At 28.8% G+C, this 27,707-nt stretch overlaps 1 protein-coding gene across 1 annotated transcript in view; it reads right to left on the bottom strand.

Moving 5' to 3' along the window:
• Positions 1-504: 504 nt before the first annotated feature.
• LOC129980603 (galactosylceramide sulfotransferase-like) overlaps positions 505-27,707 on the bottom strand; it is a 29,158-nt gene continuing 1,955 nt past the window's right edge. The window contains exons 2-5 of the mRNA XM_056090985.1: positions 10,021-10,130; positions 7,713-8,146; positions 5,195-5,459; positions 505-984 (exon numbers count right to left, since the gene is read on the bottom strand). Coding sequence (XP_055946960.1) covers positions 573-984; positions 5,195-5,459; positions 7,713-8,146; positions 10,021-10,130 — 1,221 coding nt within the window. The 3' untranslated portion in view covers positions 505-572. The remainder of the gene's footprint in view (positions 985-5,194; positions 5,460-7,712; positions 8,147-10,020; positions 10,131-27,707) is intronic.

Genomic DNA, 27,707 nt, shown 5'->3' with positions numbered 1-27,707 from the left:
ACTTGAGAAATGTACTGTATTTATGCATCTCGATATGATTACTGCGATTCGTTATTTGTATTAGTTCAATAGTTCTACTTCTGATTTAAACCACAAATTTAGCTCTAAATAACTGTACAGGAATTCCTCAAGTTTAATCTTTACTTCTAGATAATAGTTTAAATATCATACTAATATATGTTTAGGTAATTAAAATTAGCATAATTAATCAGAATTTAGTCTTGAACTTTAGTTACTAGTATCTTTTGTTTAGAAGCTCTAGATTTATCGTGAATTTATTTTAATCCCATGGTACAATTTTCATAATCCTGAGATGCCCATCAACAATCCTTTTATGTCAATCAATTACAATTCGGCAGCTTGCATCTCTTTCAGCATGTTCTCAGCTTTACATGTCTCAATCTATAGACACAAAAGGCACTGTAAGTGGATTGTCTTGACGCTATATAATTCATCGATTATATCGCCATTAACTTCCGAGTAGATTGAGAAGTATTGTTTACATCAATAAATTTACCGTCATTGGTAATAAACAGGAACATATTAAATAAGCAATCTGTGTAAGGCACCCATCAATGCCACCGATGCATTCGATATTTATATCTCGATCTGTACGGTTTCGGTCTTGGAAACATAAATCTTTGCCTGTACACCAGCTTTTCAGTAAATATGGGCTCTTGGGTCGTCAGATCATCGCAAGTTGCGTTGACCTCCTTCTTCTTTACATATGCCATAACCATTTTGTTGGTGAAATACCTTCTGGCATTGATGACTTTAGACTGGAATTCTTGCTTCTGTACACATAAATCGTACCACATGCGAGTTCGATTTCTGAGTTCTTCGACTGCCTCGACCATTCTTTCCGGACCAAATTCGTTTATTCTCTCTGTAAGTCGTCTGTTGAAATATTTATAAAGGATCATGTCTGCACTGTTGAATTTCACAAGTCGTTGGTAGAGATCACTGCTTAGCTTCCTTTTGAATCTTAAAAATGCAAAATATGAATAACATAAGGATAATAAAACTGAAAGAAATAAAAACTTATCTATATCTATATACTTATAATAAAGCTCAATGTGTGTGTGTGTGTGTGTTGGCGCTCTACAGGCCAGGTCATTTGACATACAGCTATCAAATTTGGTACATGTATACCTTAGAGGTCGGGAATGTGCACCTGGGGTCTCTTTTTTTGAAATTTTAATTAGAATTTTAATTATTAATTAAAAACTAACTTTCCCGCCAAAAGAATCTTCCATTTTTCCCACCGCCAACTTTTCCGCCAAAAAAATCTTCCATTATCCCCAGCGCCAAACGAGAAAGGCTTCCGTTGTTTTTTTCTCCCAACAGTAATGAGGCTAGGGTTAAAATTTTTCGGCGGATTATTTCAATCGGTTCTGCTTATTTTCTTAATGTTTGATGCATTTAAAATTAAATATTGTTAATGAATCAATCTTTCAGATTCATTCTGAAGTACTTTTGAATTAAAATAAAACAGAATAAAGGAAATTAAAAATTTCTAATCCGCATAGCGTTACCCCAACTGGCGTAGAAAAAATCACGTATTTGCGTTACGTAACCGGCGAAGAAAATTCACGCATGCGCATTCTGTTCTGATTGTTGCCATGACAACATGTATATGCTTATAATTTTAAGTACAACGTTTTTTAAGTAGTTTTTTTAAAACCTGTTTTCAACCGTTTATTTTAAACGATTCGTTTTATTTTCTTAGTGTTTGATGCATTTAAATTTAAACATTGTTAATGAATCGATCTGCTCATAATGAATCTAAGAAAATTTTGTTGACCAACTCTTGAGATATTACATAAATTTAAAAAAATATTCTTTAGTGCCCATAAAGTTTAAACGCTGAGTGACTCCATTTTCAGTAATCAGATTATAAAAAAATGCTTTGTTTCAGTAAAAAATATTATTATATTAATTGAAGATAAATTCTTTCCACTTTAATTTAAAGCATAAATTCTACGGGTGCTAACAGAAAATGAGAGAGATACATATTACGTTATGACTGAAGGCCTTTATAATATTATGAATGAATTATATGATAATCAAAATTTGAAGTTTTAAAATATTTTGATGAAGAAGCTATTAAAGTAGAAATTGCATAAAATATTTAATTATTAAAATTTTAACGAACATTAAGATTGGCGAACCGGCTGGTCGCCAAAGGCGGCTAGTATTATATAAACAGATAAGAAATAATTGTATAAAGAAAGAAAATAATTGTATGAAGAGATAAAATTAGAAAAAAAACCAGGCATCTTTTAAAATACTTCATTTTATTTGCTTTAAAATTTTTATTGAATTTGTTTCTTTTGGATCGATAATCAGTTGACTTTAATTTCAAATTTTCATTCACATCCGTCACTAAACATATTAGTTTTAAACTATGTTAACTCAATAACGTCTGACTAGTTTACTATGAAAAAACAGAGAGATTTTGCAAGTTATCATTCCAGGCCATATGAAAAAAACCAAAGATCTCTTGATTATGCAAAATTTTTCTTTCACCAGCATTTTGTGATGTTTGTATAAAAATTTAATTTGCTACTGAAATAGATTTATTTCTTTTACTTTGTATTAATGGCACTACGCATGATTATAGAATACTTTATAAAAATAAGTTAAATTTCTGACATGTACAATTGTTATTTGTTCCATTTAATATTCTTTTTAATATTCATAAATAAACAAATACATGCGATTTACAAACAGCGATATAAATACTTATCATTATTTGCAACTATGTTCTGAATAAATAAAGCTTTCTTCATAATATCTATTAACATTACGAAAAGAGGAAATCTTAAAATATATTTTTACAACTGGAATTCTGATGTATAAGCGGAAAAGTCCTTCTCCAACCCACGCTGTCAAGTGTTTGCTGATTTAAAGGGAGTGTCGCGGTGCTCTTGAACTTAAGGTTCTTACCCTCCGGACATAGCAGATGAATAGAGTAATGGCATGGCAATGAACTGCAAAGGCTCGTAAGGAAAAATTTGAAATTCCTTGAAGAGTCCTGAAATATACTACGGCGATATACAAATTATCGGGTCCAGAAACAAAAGATATCAATTTATTAGTCAATATTTATTATGCTTTATTCAAAGGGATTCTAGCGACTGCAATGCATTTAAAACAATGTTGTTGTTTTTTTCTGATTACCAAAGCATATCTGATTACCAAAACATTATATCGCAATTAGATGTAATAAATTTTATTTTTAAATAGTCACAATGAGTCTTGTGGATTTAAAAATGTTTCCTTATAATAATTTGTCGAAAATATAATGTAAATGAATATTTTACACGAACAATTTAATTTTTGTGGTGTTAAGAATTATTGATGAATGCCAATTCTATAAGTTTCTGATAGATATTATAACTAGCAGAGGGCTTTAAAGCTTTTCCATTAACGTCCTTCGGATTTCGTAGTCATTTTATGTATTAACAGACTTAAAACGGTCGCCACAAAGATGTAGGAAAATAGAAAGAATCGCAATGTGCTATATCAGTGGAATATGGAGTTTGTATTGCCCCGTTGTTGAATATTTTGAGAGCACCTCATGGTAAATAAACCCGTTTCGATTTTTTTTTTCGAAGGAAAAAGAGACCAAAAATACAGAGGTTGGTTTTTGGCTCAGAGAATATTCACTTGGCGAATATCACAGTGATGTTCCATCCTTCCATGCGGATTTTTTGTGTCCGAAAATCTTAAATTATGGCAGCTAACTCTGACACACAAACAGAAGGTGGATTCATCTGTAAATACAAATCGATTCGCGAAGCCGTCCACTTCTAGCTTTTTGTTGGAAATCCATACAGAACTTTTTACAAAGATTTGATGGAAGGTTTTAAAGCCTGTACCATCTGAAATATGCATGGTTTGAACTGTAGATATCTTCGTAACATACTTCTCACCGTAGTTTAAGGTACATTCAATTTTGCCCGTACACATCGTGCTGATTTTTTAGAACTTGGTTTTTTTCACATAAGTAGCCTATGTATTGAAGTTGCTTCACATCTTGTTCGATGTCCTAATGAAGCGGTGTTACTTTAACAAATGTAGCACAAAAATGCTTTTAAATGACGATAAAAGACGCTTTGCATATCGAAAAAGCAAACGCTTTCTCCTGCATGGATAGTACAATTTTGAAAATGGCAGCGACAAACGCTTTCTCCTAACGACCTCCAATGAATTTTGTTACTGGAAGAACTTTCGTTGTTGTCGGATAAATCTCGCATAATTTTAATTTTAGGATAATTTTTTTCGAATAAATAAATCAATTACAGCATTCTAACTATACTATTCCTTTTGTATCATTCAGTAGGATTACCCTGTATTTGTACACCTCTAGGCGAAATCTCCACAAAATCTGCATTTCACAAGGTAAAAAAAGAAATCTTATTACTACTTTTCCGAATCATTATTTATAAAAGGTATTCCAAAATTAGAGCAAGATTTGAATTTTCCACCATTCTTATTCATTAGTAAAGTGTTGGAAACTCTATCAAAAAAACTGCTGATAGTTTAGGTTAGTAAAAATGGAATGTTACATAATAGAACAGAGTTTAAATGCAAAATTTGAATTAAAAAAAACAGTTTCTTATTCTTTAAATTGTTATATTTTTATTGAATCGTTAAGTACACAGGATAGGTTTATGTATAGAACAACACATAGAGCAAATAATTTCCACAGTTTTGCTGGCACATACGAACTCTTTTGCCGAAATTTTCCACGGCCATTTTGCATAAATGTAGCTGAATTTCATTGATGCAAAGTTGAATTTCCTCCTTCAATGTACGCATGCTTGTGTACTTGTTAGCATGGACCTTTTATTTCAAATGAGCCCGTGAAAAGAAATATAGTGGTGTTAAATCACACGATTTTAAGGGCCAATTCTGAAATATTCGAATTGTGGCCACCAGTCTTTCATTATTTTTGAAATATTGTTCAAAAATCTAAACACGCTGTTTTTTCGAGTCCACTTTTCGAACCCTAAACTATCAGCTGCCAAATGTTTTTTAAATAGGCCCGAGTGGTGTTAATTTTGGGACACCCTTTACTGGCTTGCACTGAGAAGAAAGATTGCCACTAGCATTATCATACTCCAATAAGGAAAAGTATAACGAGGGAGAAAACAATATTTGAAAGACTACAGCAATTGGTGCATACCTTTCATTTCTAGCATTTAGATGGAATATTATGACGTCGTCGATATCCCAACAAAGCAGTTCTTTTAAGAGCACCAAAGACTCGTCCATTCTTTCTCTCACCATCACCAAATCGAAGACGGAATCTATGAAACGTACGTAATCCATGACAGCTGAAGTGTTGCCGAAGGCTTTATCGTCCATTCCCAGGTCAAACAGCATCTGGTTGAAGCCAATTTTACCTCCCATTCGCTTTTCGTAGAACCCAGGAGGTTTCTGGTGTTTTCCTAAGAAAGGCACCATATACAGCATAACATATCACTACATGGGAGAATAACATCCTAAATGCATTGCTTTTCGTTATAGAAGAATTATTCCGCTGTATTCTAAGCATTTATCTTTTTCTTTCTATTTATGTTGGACAATAATTTATTGTAATATGTTTTTCATTAGTACTTTTAAATTAGTATATTTATCTATTAGGTATTAACCCTTTTGGGACGGGAGGCCTCTATCCTAGACGCATGCAAGGAACAAAGCGTACGCGGGAGGAATCATCCCTCAAGGCGAGATTTGGCGTCGCTAAGCCTAACTTTGAAAAAAAAAATCGCAAAAAATAAAGTGTAAGTCCTAACGTCATCATTTTTTCTACCTTTTTAGATTATTAGTTCATTCATAATATGGGCACATTCTTCCTCTGACAAATTGTGTTTTTTTTTTTTGTAGTAATAAACCGAAACCAAGGCTTTCCGTAATAAAAAGAAAAGTGCCCGAAATATATCCGAAAGCTTAGCCAAATAAAACAGAACTGACGGTAAAACCCGAAAAGACTAAATTACACAGTAATAGCAAAAAAAAAAAAAAAAAACGCGAATTAGCGAATTATTCTATCAAATGGAAAGTTACACAACCCAGCTTTGTTTATATATATCACTCTTACCCACCATTCCCGCAACATCTGACGAGTAAAATACCAAAGTGAGGTTGAATATGAGCAAATTAAAGGTCAGGATACCAAAACTATATTTATTTATACTATGTTACGGACACAGGGAGCCATCTGTGACGATTAAAAATTATTCCAGTTTAAAATGCACATATGCTTCACCGTCCCATGAGTTCGATTTCCAGAAATGCACAGATGGTACGACCGGCTGTGGGAGACGTCCATTGGTGATGCATATATGATACGCCCGTTGCGAAAGGGTTAAAATCGTAACACTTATATGTTCAGTCCAACAGCAATTATGAAAAAAAGGAGTTAATTTTTATGGAAGAATAAACTACCCCATTCCCTATTCCTTCTTTTTCCTATTATTGTGATTGCTTCTTTTGTTTTATACTTTTGCTTGAAACCCCTTCATTTGATTAAGAATCTGAATTTTATGAGGCTTACTGTCTTGTTATGTATCACAATTATGCTATGTGATTTAAATAATCCAATGGTTTGATATTAAATTATTTGATCCTATTTTAATCAGAATTAATCAAATAAATATTAAATTCATTCTATGTTTCAAAATTTATATCATTAGCTAGCTAAATTTAATCGACATTAATTCTGAAAATTGGAATATTCATTTTCTAAAAAAATGAAAACACTGCTGACTAGTGTTGACCCACTAGTCCATTCATGTTTTTCCGAGGCTTTTGGTTTTACATTTTAAAGAAATCATACGTATTAAATTAAAATTATTATGACCAAAACGAGTATAATGTGTAAATAAATCAACGATTGGTTCGAGTTATGAACGATTTCCTAAAAGAATTTTAGGAACAAAAAATTAATATATGGTCAGATAGTCAAGATCTCATGACAGATATAATCGAAAAGCATTCAACACCGGACTAATTCTTTAATTCATTCAAACCTAATGAATTAAATAAATGAAATGAAAAGAGTTTTTTTCTTCAAAATATACAGAAATCAAGTGTAATGGGTTATAGTCCAGTGAACAGTTCGATGGCCGAATAGTTTTTTATAGAATTTTACATCCCATCATTTAGTGTTTCGTCTCAAGTAACAGAAAAGCATTCAATACTGGATAGATTTCTTACTTTCTTTAGGTACAATGACTATGTTTAAACAACGAAAAATAAATTGTATAAATATCAAAAAAATAATACTGTATTGGGATATATACTGCCGTGGAAATGATCCAAATAAAATGCTAACAGAAACCTTTTATTGTACTTTTAAAGAGATGGTATGAATAGAATGGTAGTACAAAAGATATATCGCCAGATTTTAAATTAATAACTTTCCATAAATAGATTTAAAAAAAGAAAAGCTGCTCACAAAAGCAAGGTATGCATGATTGTTATTTCGTAAAAATAAAGGAAATTAGAATTTGTCTTCTCTTTTATTTTATAATCTCCAGAATGAGAAGTTATAGCTCCCTTAAAATGTATAATAAATGAGTTGGAATAAGTGTATGATTATCAGGTTTGGAACAATATGAGAGGCGAATGTTTAATTATATTCATCAACAAATCACTCCCCATTGTATTCAATTATCACCAATACTGAACATCCTTACCTAAAGTATCAAATCTTTCTTTGTAGAATCGATGTAGGCTGTAAAAGGAAAAAAGTGATTCATACAACTCAACTGGATTTCTGACTATGGTTATGAAGACTACATTATCCGGCAAGTTCCTCCTCATTTCGTCATAGTTTAAACGACAATGGTGAGTCAAGATGTTGTAGTGCAGCCCAAACTTCCGGACATCAGGCACCATGGACCAATTAAAAGGCTCCGGATGACCTATGTAGCTGCCTTTTGCCGGAAGGACAAAGGTTAGACCATGTCTGTACCCGTAACGATTGAAGATATTTTGTATGCTGGAGCTGGCACATTTGTGAGTCTTCAGAAAGACAATGTTGTGACGAGGAGTGCAGGAGTTGGTAGGATTTTCAGGTGGCTCTTCTGTGCTGGGAAAAGTATCTTCGCTTAGAATTCTTCTGACAGAGCTGGAAGAAATGAAACTTCAAAAACAGTAAAAAATAACTCAGGAAAAGTATACATAAAATTGGTTTGAAATAACTAAAAGATACCGAAAGGGGAAAAACGGGGGGGGGGGGCGGAATGCGAGCAGGATATAAATGATTATAATCAGTGACAACTCAGATGATTGATACAACATATTTTTCAATAATGTGTAAGATTGTAGAGAAAGATCCTTTAAGTTAAGCTTCATAATTTTAAGTTATAATTAATGGTACAGAGCGGTAGTTATGAATAGTTAAATTTGAACTGCTCATATTAGTATATTTATACAGTAGGGAACAAACTAGCTTTCAGCGGATTTCAGTTTCACTATTGCCAACTGCAACTAATTGAATGTATTTTCAACACAAAATTCAACCAATTTCTATTCAATGTGCAACAAGCTACTATACTTTGGAAACAATTATCTCTTGAGTTTCTCTGTAATGTTTTGCAAATTGTATACAATATATCAGTATAAACAATTTGAATTTGATTTCAAATCGCATAGATTCATTTATTCACACCCTTGACTTTTATTTATATTAAAAAACTCGAAAAACTAATATAGATGAGCGTATTCAAATACGAGAACATTTTAACCAATCATTTTTGCCAGCAGCGTCTATATAGGACAACAAATTGCAGGGGAAGCTTAGTTACTGCTTTTGTTGCTATAAAGTAGTCATGAATCACACACAGTCAAAATAGTAGTCACAAAGTAGTCATGAAGTAGTCATGAAAGTCACATAATCATGATTTATGTGACTTTTAGTGTGGCTTAGTTATTGGCACTCGTGAGATGGATCTCATTATTTCTGAAGTTGATATGAAATTTGGATTTTTTTCAAGATCACTGGAAAAATATGCTATTACCATAAATCCTCAGAACAAACTTCAAATTTCTAATAAAGATGATGGCAGAAGAGAAAATTAGAAATAATGCATTCACCGACACCTGACAAAAATCATTCCATGGGATGGACAGGATAATTATCTCAAAATTCTTTGTGTTTCAATGATGTAGCCTCAGCAAATGCCTGTGAACTGATTATACTTTGTTTGATACCGGTATTGGATTCGAAGGCCCACCCGAACATTTTAGATGACTAGAAAGCATAAAATTGAGCTCGTCAGTGAACTGGTGAAAACTTCAAACAACTCAGTTGCATTTCCAATTGTATTAAGTAATGAATCTGGATTTGCAGTAAATACATAAGGCCATGGACAGCAAAGATGATTAAAAGATTTTTCAAACTGGGGAGGTAAAATATCGTGTGGCTTAACATGGCATCCCTGCTAAGATGAGAGTCGACACTGGCAGGTGTCGGTCTTAAACAACGTTTTCTATCACTTGAATTATTCATGTTAGTTAGCTTTCTACAGAGCTTGGTCAATTCAAAAGGACAGCATGATATTACATACTACGAAATTTGCCACCGACTATCTCCTAGAACATTCTGACTCTATCACAGAGAACTATTGGTTTCCTAAATCCCCAGATAATGAACATAAAGGGATATAAAGGGGAAATCTTGCTAAAAAACAATATAAAAAAATCTCTGTCATCTGGTGTGACTGCTCTGTGAACTGTCTTGCAATAATATGATAGAATTGCATCAAAATATTTAGACCTAGCGGATTACAAACTACGTTTTGTTATAGCAAATCCAGGCTTGAAGCGGACCTACAAGTAGTAAGTGCAACAATTTTTCTTGCCCTTTATTGTGCATTAAGGTTTTGTTCAAATGCTTCCTGACAAAACAAAAAATTTGATAAAGCATAGTTTTTATATAAATATAAAGCTTTTTTTTAAACTTATGCAAAAACATAATGTGGAAACGGGTTTTATACTTACTGAATATCTGTTTCATCATATTGGATAACATAAACAACAAATGCGGCGCAAAAAATGACTGAAACTAGACTGAAACTTCTATTTGGAACTCCCACTTTATGTACATTCCCCTAAAATGAAAACATTTTAAGCTTAATAATGTATTGTCAATATATGGATATTTCAAAACACTTTTTTTTTATCCTGGTATAACAACAAACATGAGGAAATCTGAGTCATGCGTCGTTAAACTCTTACTATACCTTCTTTTATCTGGCACTGAAAAAGAATATTTTGAATATTCCAATATCTTTAATTTGTGTTTGATGCATTACATGATCCATTTATTTTGGAATCGAAGTCCATAATACACTAGCGTTTTAAAGATGTAATGAAAACTTTCTGAGCAGTATATTATAAAGCAGATGATATTTTAATTGAATTGAATCAACATATTGCTCCCCAATCAACATAGAAGTAATCGTCTCTGACGAGTTGCCGTTCAGAAGACACTGAGTATCTTTGATGGAAACATAACGCCGCAGTGTGATAAAGTTTGGAGCCAGAGAGTTCCAGGTTCAAAACCCAAATTCCACTAATATAATCGAAGAAACACCATAAATGCAAATCTGATACCTGCTAAATATGTTGAATACAAATGTTCACTTGCCCTGTGTGATGTGACAAGGAAATTTGGAGAATTGATAAAAATACGAATATCGTTTGACCACCATTCAAAATTGGCTCTTTCGCCTCAAAATGTCTCTTGTATGGCTTTAAAACCGGGTACTTTATGTAATTAAATTAAAATTGGTGGAAACTTGTGGAATAAGAATCACTAAGCAGAAAAGACATATTTATTCTCAGAAAGTACGAAATGAAACACAATATCACATATTCATCATGAGTTTTCATTTATTAATAAATCAAGCAATGTAGTGTAATTAAGTATAAGTTTGAAAGTAAATAGAAAATACAGTGTAAACTAATGAAAACTGCAGACATTATAAAGACTTTTAAAATTATTTTTATTTTTAAAACATGGAAAATCGGAAATAAGCTTTTAAAGCTTTGGCAGTATACAATATTTAACGAAGATTTTATTTTACATTTAAAAAAATCCTAATATGAAATGGAATACTGTATAAACATCTAAGCTAACACAATTATATCAGTAATAAAACCATTTTTCAGAATGAGTGTAATATTCAACAACTTTTACCCAAGCTAAATCCTCTTGCTCCTAAGCCTAGAATTTTAGTGGCAGATACTGAAGATATAATCTGTGATCACTTTTACTTGCTTATGATATTAAATCAAGTTCGAATAACCAAATTATCCGTATGTATCAAGATATTAAAAGTTATTTTAATAAAACTACTTTATGGTTATTAAAGACTCATCGTGTAAGTGATGAAAAGCGAGATAAATCTTAGTGGCTAACTGGTACACGCTTATATCACCATTCCTGTAGAGGTAAAAGCAAATCTGTACTGTACTTGGTCATCCCATAAGAAAATGGTTAATTTTCTTTATGAACAGCTCGATTTCTAGTAGAAACAATTATCAAAGCTTGTGATTCTACTACTCGAACAGGAAAAGTAATCTTAATTTGACAGGGACGTCAAAAATATCGCTGTACATTCGAAGGCCAATAAATCTGACAGGGATTTCATTAATAGAAGGCTAAATTGTAAACCAAAAATATAAAAACATGTGTGTTTTTTTCAATAAAACTATTAATGCATTAAAAACTCATTTTTAACAATTAGATTAGCATCACAGAAAAACTAAATTGCAAATTAGAAAATTATTTTTTTTCATAAAATTATTAATGCATTTGAAACATGTTTACAGAAATTAGATTAGTATCGCTAGAGAAATACACTGTAAAGGGGGAAATTAATAATATCATTTTTTTCTTTTTTTCTTTAATTAATTACAATGTGTAAATTTCAGATTATGTTATTCCTAATTAATTACTAATTGCAAGTTTTGCATTATTTTATAATTCTAAAAATATATGGTATTTTTTAATTTAAAAAAAGTTATCCTTTTACTAAATATAATTTGAATTGTACAAAGAAATTTTTTTCATACTTTTTTTACTACTTTTTTCAAAATTACTTTTAAATTTCATTGTACATTTTTTCTATTGTTACACTGAACCCAACTTTTTAGAAAGTGATCTACAATCAACTGTAGATTATGCATTATCAGTTATTTTGAGGTAACCATTGATAATGATACACCAATTATACCATAAAGATAAAGGATTTGCTAATACAGTATATTTACAAGAAAAACTAAACGTTATTATAGAAAGTCGTCGGCATTATTCAAATTCAAAGACAGTCAACTAAATTTTCAGACTTATTTGCGACGACCTCCATAAAAACCAGAGTTCCATTCATTTCAGAAGTAGCTTCTGAGACCAATAGACACAGAGTTTGACAAATGATTTTACTTGTGACTCTTCGACACAGAATACTGATTATGACTTCAATCCATAATGACATCTGGTTCAGTATGAAAAAAAATCTAAAAGAATTGTGAAAGTAATAAAGCTGATGATCACAGAATTTGAACTAAGTCATAATTCAAATTATATTTTAACTTTCTCAATAGTTAATTCAGAACAACACGGAAAATTTTTAATCCTTTCATTTCATTATAGAAATTTTTTTATATTTCATTTGCAGGTAAATCTGTAATAAAAAATCAATCCAATGAAAGAATTTATTAATGCTTTCAGAACATATATTGTTTTATAAATCATCTGACATGTAGGTGTCTTTCATAATAATCATAAAATGAAATCTATTTTATTTTAAATACTTTAAAATCATAATATAGATTTTTTTTCCTCTGAAAAGTTGAATAATAAATGCATTTATATATTTAAAAAATGATTTGTGATTTTTTACATTCAATATCCGCAAAAAGAGAAGAAAATAAATTCTAAGCTGAGATTTCACATCATATTTTTCATTAGCCGCCTTCGACGACTAACATGTCTCCTACCATATTATTATTAGGTGTATTTTCACTTTAATAAACTTTGATGAACTACATCTTATCACAACCAAATAAATGATTACTTAAAGTTGTTTTTGCACATTTAACATAAAGACTTTTGATTCTTTATGTATATTCACAAATTCATGAAATCATTGGTAAATAAAGCTAGCAAAAATGATGTAGCCTTTAAATTAGGGGTCTATAAAAATTTTATCACAGCATTATTTCTCAAAACAGAAGGCGGTTCAGCATAGACAGCAATTAATGATGCATCCATAGCTCATGAGCTTTTATATGAAATAAAAATTAGCCGATGCGGATAAATGGTTAGGGTTGAAGGATTAGATCTTTGATTTTCTTTGTTGATTTAAACTAGCTGTCTTCAGTAACCAGCTATTCCTCCGCCCTATTAATAATATTAATTTAATGACATTAACTAACTCTGAAGAATTGAACTTATCCTAACTAAGGAAAGTGTGCCGGATTTGCGATGAGTGAAAATAGAACCTGGTACCTTGCGGTTCGCAGTCCAGTAACATGACCACTATACAAAAGCAATTGCTCGGGTAGCGTAGCTGTTAACTGGCTTATAAGCTTTCACCACAAAAGTATTGTTTTAAAATGATACTTTCATAATAATCATAGAGCATAACGATACATTAATTAAGATTGCAAAGTGATGAATTAAATGGTGAATAAAATTGGTAAAATTGGAGATTCAGCTTGTGAAGCTGTTTGTTTGGATTCTATAAAGGCCTTATTTTGTGTTTTTCTTGAAGAGAGGGGAGATGGGAAAAGACCACCATTGATGGTATATCTAAGGCTTAGAAACTGTTAGAATAATTAAAGAATGGCGAAATCGATAAGGTTGATGCAAGAATATTCTATGATAGATTTTCTCATAGAAAATGTACACTGTTTTCTCTCGAAACGCATTCTCGAGTCCATTTCTCTCGAAAATGGGGTACGGGAAGTCAAACAACTATTTATAAGCTATTTAGAGGTAATAAGTTTCATACGAAAAAAAAATTGGTGTAATCCTAATGTAGTATTTTGGTATTCCTATATCTTTTAAATATATGAATGAATTCGATGCAGCTGTTGGCTCTGGATATACTAACAAATTTTTATTTTGCATCATCTTTCAAAAATGCAAGTGGGGAGGGGGGGGAAGTAACGACCATTGATAACGTGTCGAAGGATCATAAATTTCATATGTATTAAAAATTAGTTAAATCAGTGTAAAGTGATCGTTTTTTTTTCTCATAGAGATTATACAGATAAATAGTATTTGGAGGGGGGATCTCTCAAAACTGTGAATAGGGAGAACAGGTAATATGCTATTAATTGGGCTGTTATTAATAACATATCAAATGAGATTGAATACAAAAAAATTGTAAAAATCAAACCACTGCGTTAGACTGGACGATTGATTCGTTGATTTTTCTAATTATTTATAACATATAGATCTATAGATTTCATCATTTGCTAAGTGAATTTGGTTGATACTCAATATGTTTACGATTAAAATATTTTATGCGATTACTGAATGCCTTCTAAAAGTCCGTCATAACATGAATTTTTGATTCAGCTTTAACAACAAAATCATAAAATTATCTCACTAAACAATCATAATTATGGAATTTTTATGAAAATTTCATTTAACTTTAAGAATGAATTAGCGATTCCATTACCTTAAAATACTTATTTCAACATATTTAATAAAAATAAAGTGCAAACACACTTCGAAAATAACAGAATTCAACATTTCCAGAATAATTTACAATACATTAAAATAATAGATTATAAAAAAGTAGAAATCAGGCTTGGTGAAAGCAAGATTTTAAACTTAAAATATTCCAAATAAGGAAAAAAAAACTCCTGAAAATACGGAGAGTTATTGAGTATTTTCTTCTTCTTATTTTTAACTAAATAAAAAAAAAATTAGAATGAAGCAAATAATTTGTTTGCAAATTTTCCAAAAGACTTCATTTTATATTTTCATTTTGTTAATGTGAATTATGATTTCAGATTAAATTAAAGAAATAAAAGGAATCTTAATTTCAAGTAGGTATTGTATAGCTGTTACTTTCTTTTCTTCTTTAAAAAATTATTTGAATTTCATTTGTAAAATATGAAGGAACATAAGAGATAATAATTTATCAATCAATCTATATATATATATATATATATATATATATATATATATATATATATATATATAGCCGAATTGTACTTTCTCCCTCTCTTTTAGGAAAGAATTTTCTAATTCCTCTACAAAATTAAAATCGGAAGTATAATTTAATTATAGAAAATCGCATGAAAATCGATAAATAATATAATAAAAAATGTCATTATTTATGTTATTGTTATTTGCACAAATACTATTAGAATTCTAATATTATGAATTTAGAATATAATTAAAAGTATATGAACATCATTTTTCATTTTTTTTATTCTGCAGATGTGCAAATTACTAAAATTCGGTGGCACTATCGGTTGCTACAACCACGACCGCTACCCTATGAAGAATGCATATGAAAAATCTGCATCTTAATTCCATAAATTAAAATATTTTTTCTTTAAAGATTAATTATGGAACTAAAATCCGGGCTCTCAGAAAATCAGTCAAATTTCTCAACCCCAATGGGATAAAAAGAATGTCATATTCATGTTAGACTGCAATGGATAATATCGATAGCAAGTTGTTGCTGCTTTTTTTTCAGTTTTCAAAATCAAGAATGGTGTGTAATTCCGGAAACAGGAGAAAAGCCTTCCTATGATATATTAACTAAATGAGTTTCATTATTAAAACAGACAATGGAAAATTTAAAAACTCATTTTCTGAGAAACCATATAAATGTATCGATCTAGATGTATTTGCATATTTTGATACATGCGAAAATTTAAATATTTTTTTAAATATTATCCTCGAATGACGAATATTTCTCTTTTGTTCCGTGTTATTAATGAAACAGGCCACCTTTTGCTCTAATTGGTTCCCGTCTGTTCTATTCAGAAGTTTATTCTGAAAATGGCAATTTATTGGTCTCTGGTTATATTTTGTTCGACTGCTTTCTAAAACGAATTTAACTACATAAATGATGATGTCAAAGAATCATTTAATTTCAATGAATGAAAAAAAGTGTCTTATAAATAACTAATAAAAAAATAAGGAAATATAATCTTAATTTGTATTGTTAGCACTAAAACCATTAATATATTTATACTGATTGTCCAATTCATTTGTGTTTTTTCACTTCTTAATATTCCTTGCGTGAATATAAGAATAGAATTCGGATAATTTCGTCATGTGTTTTAGTAATTAGTTTGATTGTTCAGATTCTATCCAATATCTTGCTTTATTTGTACTGCCCATGCTATTTTCAAATAATTTCTTATGGAAATTATAATTTTTCTGTCGTAGATATTTATCAATTTTTATAATCCCACCTTTTGCAAGATGCAAGATGTAACAATTTGGTGCAATAATATAACACTCATATTGTTTTTAAAAAATGTGTTTAAATGGACTATGTTATTCAAGAATATGGTTTAATAAGATTTTTAAAATGAATTTTTAATGCATGGTTTAAATAATATAATTTTTTACGTTAATAATTTAAACGTAAGTAATTATATAATTACATAGAGTATAATTAAGTAATAGATATATAAACGTAAGTAACCGTAACGTAAGATATATAAACGTAATATATAACCACATGAGTATAACCACCATTTTGTATTCGGAATCCTAGAGTTTCCAAGTTAGGGGATATACTGAGGCGAAAAGAAAAGTATCTTGAATTAGATGCCAATGTGTATTCTTAAAAAGGCTTTATGCTTATCTATATTTCACCTTTAATTGTAAAACGAACTCATAATTAAAACGTTTATGTTGAGATTATTTTTTTTTCTAAATATATACAGTTTTAGGAATTAAAATTAATTCAGTTAGATCAATTTGTATGAAAATATGTAGGATAATTGCACACTGGATATAAAGAGCAGAAAATAACAGGCATTTCATCACTTATTATGCTCTGAGGGAATAGCATTTAGAATGAAAAAAAATGATATAAATAGGCATAGACTGCCAAGATTAGTAAGTTAAAATATCACGAACGTGCGTTTTACCTGGCAAAACGATGATTCGCACGCGACATCCGGAATAATTGAAAAGCGTCATTTCTTCCCTCCCCCTTTATGTCAGCTTGATTGAACATTTTGTGTGTGTGTGTGTGAGAGTGTTTTTTACACCAATGTACTACAATATCGCAAAAGACAAACTCACTAAGATGATAAACATTTGGCAATATGCGACACAAAGTATAAGTATCGCAATAGCTAACAAAGTACAATATCGAAAAAAAGAAAAAAGTTTTTATTCTTTCATTTCATGTTATAAAAATAAAATGTTGAGATATAACGAATGTTCAGTTAGCGAATATAGTTTTTGTAGACAATGTTCGTTACTTGAATTACTGTATTTAGAATGGAATTTTTTATATTATTTCCTTTTGAATTGTTCTAACAATTCAAAAATTTAGTAAAACTTAGATAAGTTCTTACTATAGTTATTTATATACTATTACAATATTACTACCTTGCTTTTTCTGGAGGTGTACATTTATGGCAAATTGCACATTTTAGGATGCATAGTATTACAAATTATATATTTATATTAAAGAATACAATGTGGTTAAATACAAATGCCTAAAATATACACTTTAATTTAATTTGTTTAAGTATTGTAAATATGTAACTTTGTAATGCATTTTTACTATCGCTTTCATTCATTTCTTCATGTTTTATAATTTTGAAATTTTCTACCTTTCAATGTTTTCAATACCAGTACATTATATTTTTTAGAAATTTCATAAATTTCATTAAATTTTATTTGGATGTAAATGATTCAATTTAATAGTGCCTTTGAAAAAAAATGAATTTCTGGTTCCCTAATATTAATAATAAAAGATTAATGTTTATAAAATAATTAAAATTTAAAAATCTTCTTTTTAGTACACTAATAAAAATGCAATTATTAATTTTTTTAATTCGTTTATTTTTAAATAGATATTAACAAACACTTTTTGAGAACAGAAATCAACTCTGAAGCGCACAAAATGATTATACACGCAATCAAAACCCTGTTTCAAAACTTTTACACACAGATAAAAGTGTATTTTTCCCTTTAAGTTCGTTTTTTGTTCCAACTTTTGCTATATGTTCACTGATCTACTATCAAATATCAATATGTCCATCTTTTTTTGTTTTATTTTTACTGCAATGGTTCTAATAGATAAAGGCAAATGTTATTTTAGATATGTGTGCTTCTAAAATTTTAGTTTTCGCTTTCAAAATCCATTGCCGTAGGTTCTATTAAAAAGAATCAAAAATTCGCTTATGCCCTCGCAGGCACAGCCTTTTGGAGTCTCATATTTATTCGCTCATTTTTTATTAAACTGCACAAACAGATTATAACAATGTACATTTCAGTAAATATTGCACATAACGTTGCTTCATTTTGCATTTTTTTTGTCCTGCGAGGTACTTTTTATTTGAATATTCGTTCTTTGTCCAAACACAAAATTCCTTTCTAAGCATGCGTCTTGTCTTATTTCATTGCAGTATTATTAGTTCGGCAATCACTCATTAATGTACATTTAAAATACTTCAGAGTTCTAAATTTAATGAATAACTTTTTCTGCTGCCCAAAAGAAAAATTAAGATATTATAAAATATTTTGTTTATTATTTAAACTTTTAAATATTTTCATTGAAATATGAAAATTTTATTGGACATTTTTTTCCTGAAACTTTTTTACAATAATTTAAAATAATCTAAATTTCTTTACATTTTTTTTTATTTTCAATCTTTTAGGTATAATTCTTTTTTAAAAAGAATTTCTGGGAAAAAAAACGAGCATGCTCTTCCAAAAACGGGAAAAAAATCTTGTTCAGAAATTTTTTTTTCTGTCATTTTTTTCCCAAGACCGAAACAGTTACTAGAATTTTTTTTTTTATGCAAATTATGTTTGTGCAAATACTTTTTCTCATTTGGTAATTTTAGTTTGTATTTATTTTAATTCTCAATTCGTTTATTTAAATTTGATCAATCTGAAATTTTAAGAACTTGCTTCAGATTCCTTTGCAATTAAACTTCAGTTACAACTTTTAACAAGAAAAAAAAATTAAAATATCTTATTTTTATAGTAAATAATCAACTTATTACAATGACAGCTTTTGAATTGTTAGTTTTCAACAATTTTTATTCTTTGTTTAGAGATGAAATTTTAAAATATACATAAAATTTTCATCTTTATTTTATCATATGTCTCTAAATTAAACTAAGCCAAAAATTATATAATTCATTTTGCTTCTAATCAATTCTTAGTAGCTTAAATTTAACTTAAAGTAGTTTTCGCTACAATTTTTAACATGATAATGTTTATAGGCTGGCTTACTATTAGTAAACAGATACATATAAGATTAAAAAATTATAATTGTTCAAAATGTTCTTAAGGTTGAACCGTTGGATCTGGAGCTACCGAATTTAACATACAATTAATCCTTGATTATGAAGCACTCATTAAGAAATCTACCTAAGGTTGAACCGTTGGATCTGGAGCTACCGAATTTAACATACAATTAATCCTTGATTATGAAGCACTCATTAAGAAATCTACCTAAGGTTGAACTGTTGGACCTAGAGCTACCGAATTTAACATGCAATCAACCTCTGATTATGAAGTACCATTAAGAAATCTACCTAAAGTTGAACCGTTGGATCTAGAGGTACCGAATTTAACATGCAATTAATCTTTGATTATGAAGCACGGATTAAGAAATATTCTTAAGATTGAACCGTTGGATCTAGAGCTACCGAATTTAACATGCAATTAATATTTGATTATGAAGCACTCGTTAAGAAATCTTCTTAAGGTTGAACCGTTGGATTTAGAGCTACCGAATTTAACATACAATTAATCCTTGATTATGAGGCACTCATTAAGAAATCTATTTGCAAAATTGTATTTAAATTTGAAATTAAACTTAATCAATAGTTTAAAGAACTAAAAAATAGCAAGAAAATCAAACTAGAATAATCACACTTCATCAAAACATCGAACTCGGGATTTTCATGAAGGCCCCTTCCTGAGTCCAAAAAATTCCATTCAAAATTTCGAAATTATATCTGTCTGTCTATGAACGTATTAACTCAAAACGCGCTCTGAGGTAGATTGATGAAATTTAGTATGTGATCATTATAACAGATTTTTTTAATCAAATTTTGAGCGAAAATCATTCTTTAAAATTCTGTCTGTCTGAATATAAGTCAACACGACAATTAAAAACAAAGAGAGTAAAATTGATATTGATAAAATTTATTGATAAAATTTAATATGTATTAATATGTATTGATAAAATTTATTACCCAGATTTTAACATCCAAGGACCTAATTTGGAATTCTTATCAAATTTGGAAACATACTCGTCAAAGAGTTGATCGTTTTTTGGTCTTTAATTTTACAAGAAAGTGACTTAAAAATGCTATGACGTGGATACATGGAATTCGATAAATGAATATAATTGTATTTCTGTATTATATTTTAGTTTCAGTCAGTCGGTAAAAAGATGTCCGAAATACATGTTTGGTGTTCTGGTGCTTGTGTATTAACCGCATCCCAGCCAACTGCCAAGTTGTATTCTAATCTGTTCTTATTTAACTATTGTTTACCAATGGAATGCGGTTAATATTACACAAATACATTTATTTAAAAAGACACGATAAATTTCTGGAAAAATATTTCCACTAGTTTATCTATTTATTTATTTAATATTATCTTAGAAAGTTATAAATCGAAAAGATAAAAATAAATAAGAAATTGAATGTAGCAATGATGGGTCGATTGAAAAAAAGGCAATTTGAAGTAATTTTAAAGAGTTATTATTATTGTCAATCTAGAACATTCAATTTCAAAACACATTTGAAAAATCATTTTCGACTGAACATAACAAGTAAAAGTCTGTTACAAAATATGCTATTGTTACAAAAAAAATGCAATCCAGAAAAAACTATATCGTTTTATTTTTCTATCACTTCATAAATCCTATTAATTCCAGATGACCTAATATAAAATCCTCGATAAATATTAATTATTCATAGCTTTGATTTATTCGTGAACCTTTGACTTCATATTTTGGAGACCATAAATGGAATGATATGCATTCAAATGAATCATCATTTCGCAAGCGTAACTTAACATGATTATGTAATTTGATTCTTTTAAAAATATATCATTGTTTTTTAACGTTGTATCTGGTTCAGAAAGTGGCGTCTATAAATCTGGTGAATTCCAGATGACATAATACAGAATCCTTGAAAAAAATTAACAAGTTCTTCATCGTTCCAATTGATTCATCAATGTCATGAACCTTAGATTATGTATTCGGAATGAAAGAGTTTTATGATGAATGAAAGAGTTTTATCTACCTGGTTAATTTTAGTAAAAGAACTGAATATGATGATATGATTTGAAAAAAAAATTATCAAATATCATATCAATATATCATCAATAGATAAATTAATTGCTTTAGCATTGACAATAAAAAAAACTTGAGATGTCAATGTTCTTTATCTGAAGACAATAACTAAAATTTTTATTTTAAAAAATGATAAAAATGAGTGCAACTCTATAACTTAATAAACAATCTATTATGTAAAAGATTTGGCAATGATTATTGTTAATTAGATTTAAATTCAGAAAAAAAATTCCAAAAATAATAGAGGCATTGAATTTCTATTATAAAGAACTAAATATATATATATATATGATCTAAAATTAAAATAATTAATGTGTTAATTACTATTGTAAGGTTTGGGAGTAATATGTGAAATTCTGTTGGGTAAACGGTTGAAGGAAAGATTTCGTAATTTTACGATTACTTTCGTCCCGGTCATCAGATCATATTTTGACAGATTTCTTTTAAACTTAATGACAGATCCTGACAGATTTCTTTTAAATTCAAAACTTAATGTTTATTGCTTAAAATCCAAAATAATCAACTAAATGAGAGCTTCCACTGCAAGATAATACATATAAATACCATTTGAATACATTTTTGTGTGAAAATACATTGTACCAATTTGATTTTGGAATATATTGCGCGTCTCCTTAGAAGAAAAGTTACTTTAATTCTTTAAATAGTTTTTTAAAATAGTTACCATAGCTTAAAAGAATATACTGTAAAATATTAAATGTGCATAGAGCCATGTCATCATGCCAATTTTCTATATGAATACATTAATGACATTATCAGCAGTTCTTGAAAAATAACAATGAAAACCTTACATCATTATTTTTCAAGAATGATTATAATAATATTAACAACTTTCATTAACTGCGTTTATAATAATTAATTTCAGTAATAAAGTTTTTTTGTTTGCGTCAAACTTTTTATATGTGCATGATTGGTAACTGCATATTCGTTTAACGTGCGCAAACTGACCTCTCTTCCAATACTTCGTTCAACGTAAATGAAAATACATTTTCTAAGACTTTTACAGCAAATAAAGTTTTCATTTTCATTCGAATTGTACCATCCAATAGTTAAGAAAATAACGTTTTGTACAATTTATACTTTAAGCCATGTTATTGACTAGAAGAATAAAGTTTTAAGATAGGAAGATCTCTAAATTTATTTGTATTCAAAAATAGAGAATTCAGGATTATATTTGGTCTTTGACCAAAATTGTACATCGACAAAACTCTGTACTACTAATATCCGGTTCAGTTCTTAGAATTTATCTGAAACACGAATTGAAATTTATCTATCAAATTCGCAAGTAATGAAAAAGAAAATTACCTGAATTAATTTAAAGGAAATTTTTGCATAAGTAATGATTTCCTTATAAGCAGTTATCTTTTGTTTCTCCACTCCAAACCTCCATTGCAAAAATTTGTTTGCTATCGGATCTGAATTAGAAATTAAATAGTTTTATGTTTTGGATCGATCCAAAATGCATTATATTCAGTTGAAATAATAATAGTAAATTCATTAATAGTGGAAATTAGCGAAAGTGTGGTTACCGCTATATTTTCATACACGTTGCCTTTTGGATCTATCTTCATAATATATTAACCGTGATCTCATATTCTACGTCTAAGCATCTAATTTACATCTAAAAAAATTGTCTAAACTTCTAATCCATCGATTACATCTGAATTTTGATATAATCATTTAAACTTTTGTCCAACTGCTAATCAAAGTATCGATTAAAAAATGCTTGCCTCAAATATGTTATGATTGAAAATCTATTTATGTGACATTAAAAATTACAGAAGATTTTTCCACGCATTTTATTATTCATTATATGTTTTTAAATTCACAATAATTCAAACTATAATGAAATTTTCGTTTCTGCATATTAACAATAAATTTAATATACTAATAATCAGACTGATAACAATTTTATTATTAATATTATGGCATATAAGATCATCGTAGTATCTCATGTGAATATTTTTGTAAAAACATTTATCTATATTCATAATTTTTCTTCTTCAAAAAAAAATTAATTTCATCTTCACAAATGAAGTATTTCATCGTAATACAAAAAATACAATCCGTTTTTGCTTTATATTAATATTTTTCCGGCATAATTATTACTGAGAATATGAATTTAAGTTTGTTTTTTTGGATGTACAACGCTTGATGTAGTAACGAAGGTAATAAATTAGGTAATAGTTGAAATATGTCATAAATTTTGTTAATATTTCAACTATTATATATTTGTATTTATGCCATTTTTAAATTTCTTGCTACTTTTATGGTATTTTTAAGAACAAAAACGGACGTTCCTTTGTTTTTGAATCCCTTTCTTCCAAAAATTAAAAGAATTATGCAATATGCCTCAAAATAATGAAAATGATTTGAAATATATCTAAAAATATCTTGTTTAAAAATATTTGTATTTCAGAAAATATAAATTCAGAATTAAATTATTTCTACGTTCTTACAAGAAATTTAAAGGAATTTGTTTTCTAATCTCAGAAAGCATTTTAAAAAAATCTTTAAGGTTCTCTTGAACTTATTTTTTCCGGTCAAAATGTATTTTTAATTAGAAAATATTTTCAGAAAACAAACTTCTCGTGAAATAACAAAGAATCTTCTCTTGAAATAAACCCGGATTCTATAGAAAAAAAAGATGCTCGTTCTTATTCTTGGAATATTCATGAAATTGGGCCTTTAAAAGGAGCACGTTCTTCTCTTCTTATCATCACGCTCCAAGCTCTTGGAGTTACTCCTACAAGTCAACCATGTGGCTTGTAGCGTGGACCACAATTTTGCTTTTTTTAACAACGATAAGTAAGTATTTAAGAATATTTAACATAGCATGGTTGTAAGGGTGCTCGTAAGTATAAACAATTCCTTAGTTTATTCGGATTTATTTTTAAAATTCCTTTTTTTAACTTTCAGAAGTAAATATTTTCATTGCAATCCATCAGCAAAATGTTTTGTCTTATTTGAAATCTTTTATTATATTCTTCTTATTTCATCATTTTCTTAGTATAATTGTGGTTTTTATAACTTTTATGTTGTTTCTTGAATTTTCTTATGTATATCTTTTGATATAATGTCTACATTGTTTTGTCACTTAATATAATTTTTTTAATTTGCTTTTGATTTTAAAAAAATTATGCTATGATGAAAAAATACACTTAGTGTATTGAATCTGAGCATAACTTTAAACATCAAATTAATTTATCAGAACAGTATTAGTGATCTAATTTAGTTGCTTTTATAGCTTTACAGATACAGCTGTAAGAAGTTATTTAGAAGTTAAACTGTTCTTCTTTAAAAACTAAATATCCCTTCATTGTCAGATCATGAGGATATCATCTGAAGTGGCAGCCTCTATCTGCTAACTTCTATATCATCCGAGTAGCAGAATATTTGACTTGCCAGTCTCCAATGCGTCGTGTCTAAGTGATCAGAGAAAATAATAGGAACCTCAAAGTAACTACGAAATTGCTAGTCATGGCTAGATAAAGTAGTATAAGTGATCATGTTCAAATGAAGTAACTACTAATTTAATTTCTTTCCAACCTTGACTCTATCAAATTCCTTAACCCGCTGGTAACAGAAAGTTTGACCCACAATCTGGTGTACATAATATTCGATTACCAAAGAGAATTATATAAAATATAAAGTAACTACAAAATTTACAGTTATGGTTAAATAAAGCAGCTACAAGGAATTATGGTCAAATAAAGTAACTAAGGACGTCATTATATTCGATAACCAAAGAGAATTATAGAAAATATAAAGTAACTACAAAATTTACAGTGATAGTTAAATAAAGCAGCTACAAGGAATTATGGTCAAATAAAGTAACTAAGGACAACATTATATTCGATAACCAAAGAGAATTATAGAAAATATAAAGTAACTACAAAATTTACAGTGATAGTTAAATAAAGCAGCTACAAGGAATTATGGTCAAATAAAGTAACTAAGGACGTAATTATATTCGATAACCAAAGAGAATTATAGAAAATATAAAGTAACTACAACATTTACAATCATGGTTAAATAAAGAATGCTACAAGGAATTATGGTCAAATAAAGTAACTAAGGACTTCATTACCTGAGTTGGAACCTATCTATACTAACATCTTTACCATGAGAGTGGCAGAACGTTTGAGCTATTAATATGAGGTATGTTAAACTTAGATAAGCGGAGAAAATTATAGGACATTTAAAGTAATTACGAAATTCACAATCATTTCCAATCTATTGTAATAACTATTAGTAGTCATGTTTAAATGAAAGTAACAACAAACAGCCCTAATCAGATGACGCATCTACAAGTAATTATGGTCACATAAAATAGCACAAGTAATCTTCATAGACTCTTGTTGCAGAAACCACAGTAGCTATCTGATGTAATAAGTCTTTAATTCACGTCCCTCTAATTGATTTAATAAAATCGATTATTTCATAAAAATGTTTGCTCTCAATATGAAACGCGCTGAAAATAAAAGTAATGTTTCATAGAAATATTTGATTTTAAGTTGAAATAAAAAATGGTTTGTTCTAAGAAAAAAAAAGAAATTATTTAATTTAAATTATGAAATGATCATTCCTCATTACTTATTGAATAAATCAATGCTTCGTCAATGAACGAGTAAAGAAGAGTATATCAATAGGCAAGATCAGTTAAGATGATGTGAATCAAAAATTGTAGAAATACGGCAAAGAACGATTTTCCAAGCCTTCTTTAGGATGCAAGTTCGGTTTAAATTGGATAACTGCTGCCATTTGAAAAATAAACATGGTTATAATTTCTCGTTATAAAGTGTTTAAAGTACTTATATACAGAATTTGCGGTTTAAAGTATTTTTATACAGAAGTGTTTAAAGTATTTTTATATAGAAGTGTTTAAAGTACTTTCATACAGAATTTTATACAGAAATTGTGGGTGAAATCTTTGCATGAACATTTTGTCAGCTTTCATTACTTTATAATTATTGAAATCAATTTGAAAGTAAATATTGTTTCTTAATCCTATTAATTCAGATTTTGAGAAAAAAATATTCTTGCGTTTCTTTTTTCAATTTTTTTCTTTCAGATTTTGTTTTGCACTTATTTATTCTCTAAATGGTTCTGCCTTTCAAGATTGCTTTCTTTTAAGTTCTACGTTTTTCTTGCCGGTCGAGATGTTATTGCAATTGATATTTTATGCCTCAAATTTGTAAACTTATAAAGAGATGGCTTTGAAGCACAATTTTTGCACTACTACTTTTTTAAACCTACTCCTATGTTTTTACTTCTTGGCGAAAATAAAATGTTTGATGTTTTTAATATATTTCTGAGTCTTTTAGTTTCGTCCTTTTTCAATAAAAGAGTCAATTTTGTATGACTGGACTACTTAGAAATACTTAATTTCATTTGAGATCCAATAAAATTCGCAATTTTCAGTAAACTGATGTCAATTTTTTTTCTTACATTGCATCAAGTTCTAAATATTATTTTGAAGTGAATCTTTCATTCTTATGAAAAAATTATTACCAGATAATTTTCAAACTTAAGTTGATGTTTGCATTTAATATAATTTTCATTTTGAACTGAACATTTATATTGACTGTTATTTCTATTTTAATTGTTTCTATTGTAATACTAACAAAAAATAATAAACGACATTCTATATTCTAATAGTTACATTATTTAAACAAATATTACTAAGAATTATTAAAAAGTTATTATTATATTTAGAAAATATCTTTAGGTGGGAAAATTAATTAAAAATATAGTTAAATGGAGAATTTTTTCTCCCAATCACTGATTTTGTTTCATTGTTTTGGCATTAAGTAATTGTGAAAATAGATATTTTTTATGAGAAAATATATCTATATACCAAGATAAAATAGTGTAAACAAATTATATTAGTTTACAGTATATATATTATTTTAGTATAAAGGATTTTATTGCTTAAAAACTCCTAAGATTCTTTTATTGTATTAAATACTTCCGTGAGTTTATAATTTAAAATACATTCCCAGAAAATACCTTTACATTAATGTTTTTGACACAATATTATTTTTTTAATTTGTATGCAAAACGTTTTTAATTTTGATTTTTTTTAAATCCATTTATACTTGTGTAGAAAGAGTGCCC

The sequence above is a fragment of the Argiope bruennichi genome, chromosome 8 (assembly GCF_947563725.1).
Source record: "Argiope bruennichi chromosome 8, qqArgBrue1.1, whole genome shotgun sequence".
NCBI lineage: Eukaryota > Metazoa > Arthropoda > Arachnida > Araneae > Araneidae > Argiope > Argiope bruennichi.
This window is presented reverse-complemented; position numbering and strand designations above follow the sequence as displayed.